Source organism: Sinocyclocheilus anshuiensis, unplaced genomic scaffold, assembly GCF_001515605.1.
Source record: "Sinocyclocheilus anshuiensis isolate Anshui unplaced genomic scaffold, SAMN03320099.WGS_v1.1 scaffold1287, whole genome shotgun sequence".
NCBI classification, from domain to species: Eukaryota; Metazoa; Chordata; class Actinopteri; order Cypriniformes; family Cyprinidae; genus Sinocyclocheilus; species Sinocyclocheilus anshuiensis.
In genome coordinates, this window is record NW_015539958.1 from 635,468 (window position 1) to 640,618 (window position 5,151).

The window sequence follows — 5,151 nt, forward strand, 5'->3', positions numbered from 1 at the left end:
ACACACACACACACACACACACACACACACACACACACACCCACACACACACACACACACACGAGCCCTGGAGAAAGGCCCTTTTAGGACCAAGGTGTATTAAGCTGACAGTTTTTATATTAGTCAGTTCTAAATTTCATACAAATGTGTGGAGGAGCCAGCAGGGGGTGTGAGAGATTCTTTAGTTCTAAGTTGGTGTAAAATGAGGAGGCCTTTGCCTCTGTAAGTGGTTTGCATTGTATTTTCTGTCTTGTTCTGTTTCCTGAAGCTCTCTTTGTTTGCTCAAAATGCTTTACAACTCTATCAGCAAGTAGTTTTGTACTTTTCGAAAAATTTGGTTCCATCTGGAGTCTGGCGAGATTTAAGTTCAAAACCCTCCATGCAGTTTTGACCCATTTTAGACTTTACTGCAGATTTACGAACATACGTTTTCTCAAAATAAAATAGTTTGAAGAATGTTTTAACCACTTTTGTCCATACAATGAAACTGTATGTTCAAAACAGCACTGGACCCCATTGACTTTCATTGCATGGACAAAAACCACGAGAATATTAATATTTCAAAATAGCTTCTTTTGTGTTCAACGGAAGAAAGTCATACAGGTTTGGAATGACTTTGGGGTGAGTAAATGACAGAATTTTCATTTATCACTTTAAATGACTGAATATGATTGAGATTTGGGGCTTTTGATTGGAGTCGTGGTTAGAGTAAGTGATCACAGCTAATTTGCAACAGCAGCTATGTTCACAGGAGAGCAGGTCACTATAATCCTTTAAAACACGACTCCACGCCGGGGATACCAATGTAAGACCTGAGCCCAACAGGCATGGCGGAGCTGGGAAGAGAGTAAAGCACACTGATCAGAGTTAAACTGTCTCCTGTGTGTCCTTAACTGATTCAACCCACCTGACTCTTTCCTTTACGGCTCCCTTTCCCTGGTCTAAAGTGGCAAAGACCACCTTCCTCACAATATGGATAAACTAAAAAAAAAAAAAGATAATAATTGTTCTCTTCGTCTCTCTCAGTGCAGGGTGGTGTTGTCCGGCTCAGTCTCGTGGATGGTGTGCAGGGGCCGTGCGTGGGGTGGCAGTAGAGGTGAGGCAGGGGATGTGGAGGCTCCGTTCTTGGCCAAGCCGCATGAGTGAGCAGCACAGTGAATCTGTCGCAAAGTGTCTGCCGCTTCTCCTTTTGCATGCTTCAACAAGTCTGCCTGACCCTAAGAGACACAGGAAAAAAAAAAAAAGAGAAGTTTACGTCTTGACAGTAAACACAGTCTAAGTTGTGAACTTCTGAGGTTTCACAACAAAAATGTGCAAGCAGGAGGTGCTAAAATTGCGCAAATTGCAATAATTCATTCCAAATCGAATATTGTCAAACATATGGAAAGCATGCATTCTTCTGTTTTTTTTTTTGAGATCATAAATTGATAAAAAATTCGAAATAAGTTAGAAATTATAACTGTGATCTTGACACTTCTTGAATCTTAAGAAAAGCACATAGAAAAACATGAAATATAAATAAATATTTGTAATTTGTAAATATACGTTTATTTATTTTAATGTTTTATATCATTTTTTAATTATAATAATATATCAATAAAGCATCAAAATTACATGATTACACACACACATATATATATAAAACACATTAGTTCAATAATTACTCATTAATATAATTAAAACTACAATTAAAACTAATTTTGTAACAAATAAATAAATAAAAATGTCTCCATACTGCATAAAAATGTTCTTTCTCATTGCTAGATGCTAGATGCACTGAGAATAAATCATAAATGCTACTTAAATGCAATGAAAGCATCCAGCCTGCAGGGTTCAGTCTAACACAAGGTGACTGAGCACATAGAGCTGGTGGCACTGCATACACGCACAGCACAGCCAGAATCCTCCCAATACCCTCCATAAATCAACCTCTCCTTCGTCTCTTTCTGGACACAACCCAGAGGGGACGGGATGAGGGGGACAGAGACGGTGTGAGAGGATGGGACAGGGAAGGGAGGAGGATCAGGACAGTGTGTCTCCTCTTCCTGTGTAAATGTCCCTTAAAACACTGTGCCAGGGAATTGATTGAAGCTTTTATGTGTGTGAAAAGACATTTTGAAGGGACATAATAAATAAATGCTAATATACAAGGACATATTATCAAACCACGCACACTTTCACCTGCAAAACATGCATAGCCACACATCAATTTGCTTTATATCTTTCTCACAAGTTCTCCCCAGCCTTGGTATAAATCTAAGCCTTGGACAAACCCAGCATTTTCCTTGTCAAATCACAGGAACTGGAATTTTTAGATATGATCAACTGAGGCTTATTTGTCCAAATCCATATGTAATTGAACTAATTTCTCAAAAATGTGTTTTAATTTATGATTCAACCACGAATGAAATCTCCCAAGCACTTTCAGGAGAACCGCATCATGAGGTCACCTAGCGTTCCTAATGGAGGATCAGAGTAAAAAAGATTCAACTTTACTCAATGTGACAACAACTCCCTAGGAGAGCACACTGCAACATCAGCTGCACTGCGCTTTTACTCATTCAGACCGCAGTGGCGCTCTTTTATGCGGCCTGATGTGAAACAGACAGGACAGGTGAGACTTATACAGACGGCATGTGCTCCAGCACGGATCCTCGGAGGACACCTGCATGGGTGCCCAGAGCTGAAGAGGCTCCTTGACCCGGATAGAGGAGTCTTTTGCCATAAATAAGTGATATATTTTAAAACGGATGAATTATGCATATGGGCATGACGCATATAGACTCTTAGGCTGTGGGGAGAAGAGAGGCTAAGAGCACTGCAGTAAGACAAGGTGGTACATACATTATAAAGCCTGGATGGAACACTTCTGTGTACTGGGTGACAGTTTGATGTCACTTCCTGGAGCCAGGACTCATTTAACTCATCCCAAAGTGTCACAGGATAAAATTAAGCATGAAATTAAGTGGTTTATCAGCATAATGAAGCACACAATAGTTCAAATTAATTAGTTTTAGGGGTTTGTGCAATATCTGAGAGAAAACCACATTTTAAAATATAGGCCTACATGTGTTAACTTTATTTATTAAATATATTACAAATTTACTTAATAAATAAATTATATATATTAAATATATATAACATTTACATAATGCAATAATTTTTAAAACACTGCTTTGGAAAAAACATTGTGAAAAGTGCTTTATAAATAAATTTATAAATACATATAATATTATACATAAAATTTAAAGAGTAGAAAAGAGCATATGCTGTTAAAGTTCCACGATTATTAATCATTCAGATTTTCAAGATAATATTTTTTTAATTGCTGTTAGCTTTAATACAGTGACAATGTAATTTTTTAACATCACATTTTAAATATCATACGATATGATTTTCACACAGTATTAACAGGTTTTTATTCATGAAAAAATAATGCTGTCTTTAAATTTTAGGATGTGTGTCCCTCACAAAGATTATATTATAATTATATTGTTTTGAAGCTATTTAGTTAATAATTCTTAACGTACACTTGTTTGGATTTATTATTAATATGTAATTATACTTATATTAGTAATTTAATAAAATTCAACATACATTTTATATTCAAAGTTGGTACACTCATTAATTAATAAGAAAAAATGTAAATCAAGAAACGTTTTAGAATCGGATCATTATTTCCAGAATCAAAATCAGACTGGATCGTGTAGTGCCTAAAGATTTCCATGCCTAATTATCTTTGGGTGTAGATAATCAATACATTTGAAAAACCCTTATCTATTTGTGCGAAATTCATGTATTTCAACAGAAATAAATAAATCAGCCCATGCACACAAAGACACACGAACAGTAAGTTTTGTGTTTCAATCCTTTTTAGGCCTCTTTAGTGCTTTAGTCTAAAGTCATCTAATTCAATTAAAGACTTAAGACAACAATCCGCCCCACCTGTACTGCATACCTGCTCTGCAAATGCACACAAACCTATTAAAAAAAAAGCTCTCTATTCTAAATACATAAAACATCCATTAAATATACTACAAAAATATTCTAAAACTTAGATAGCTCAACAAGAGTGAATTGCCAATGACAGCCAATGACAATTAAATCTACAACTAGACCAAACACACATCCATACGGTTGTTCCGTAATTTGACACGTTCATTAACACTATCGCACATTAAAGATGACATTTCTTTATCTTTGCTCCCATTGTGTGCGGTTTATCTGTTTACATAAGTATGGACACAATAATTTGTTAGAAAACATGGCACTTTAGTGAAGCTTATCTTATCATGAACACCATAAACATATAAACACATCTCGAGAGAGATAAAGAGAGAGCAAGAGTGATTAAACGGAGAGAGAGAGAGAGAGAGAGAGAGAGAGAGAGAGATGGAAAGAAGGGGGGAAAGTAGATATGTTCACTTTATGGATAGCTCTTTTGTTTTACCATGTTGCCAGGACTACAGATCAAGATGTCTGACGATGTTGTTAGCAATCTGCACAAATGACTTTTCAGTGTTGGTGGGATAATGGGTAAGCCTGGAAAGACCCTTGAGCATCATTGCAGGTTAATTGTCTTTCTCCCATGTGCTATATCTGTTTAGAGATGCACAGTACATGGCAATATAAATTACCATCATCTAAGGTTTACTTAAATCCATTACTCCAGTATTTAGTAGTGCTGGGCGGTATACCGGTTCATACCGAATGTTTATACCGTGTTTATTTTTGTTATGATATTAATTTTTAAAATACCGTAATACCGGTGTATGTCGCTTAAACAACATTCGGAACGCGACACTGTTTGAAAGGGGTCCCTTTTCACTGTTGCACTGTAGTGAGGGAACAGCTGTATGTGTTACTAAGCGTGAAAGTTCCGAAACTGAAGCTGTAGAACTAATAGAACGTGATGACAGAAGAACTCATCCACAATATCCACATTGACCGCCACAAATATCCACCGCCCCTGCCATCAGCTCCCGCGTCTCACACACACACGAGCGTGACTTTAGCACTAGATTTAGCAACTCTCAGACCCTTTTAGCGGCTTTTTTCCATACAATATTCATACTGACAAACCTAGCGACGTTTTTGGATAAACCTTAGCTATGGTTCAGTTGGAAGATTTCGCCAGTGCTGTCCCGCCAG

At 37.0% G+C, this 5,151-nt stretch overlaps 1 protein-coding gene across 2 annotated transcripts in view; it reads right to left on the reverse strand.

Annotated features, from left to right (window-relative positions):
- Nucleotides 1–588: 588 nt before the first annotated feature.
- The window catches only part of LOC107687011 (inactive phospholipase C-like protein 2), a 70,494-nt gene continuing 65,931 nt past the window's right edge, over nucleotides 589–5,151 (reverse strand). For both annotated transcript variants that reach the window (XM_016484151.1, XM_016484152.1), the window contains exon 6: nucleotides 589–1,217. In XM_016484151.1, coding sequence (XP_016339637.1) covers nucleotides 1,023–1,217 — 195 coding nt within the window. In that variant the 3' untranslated portion in view covers nucleotides 589–1,022. The remainder of the gene's footprint in view (nucleotides 1,218–5,151) is intronic.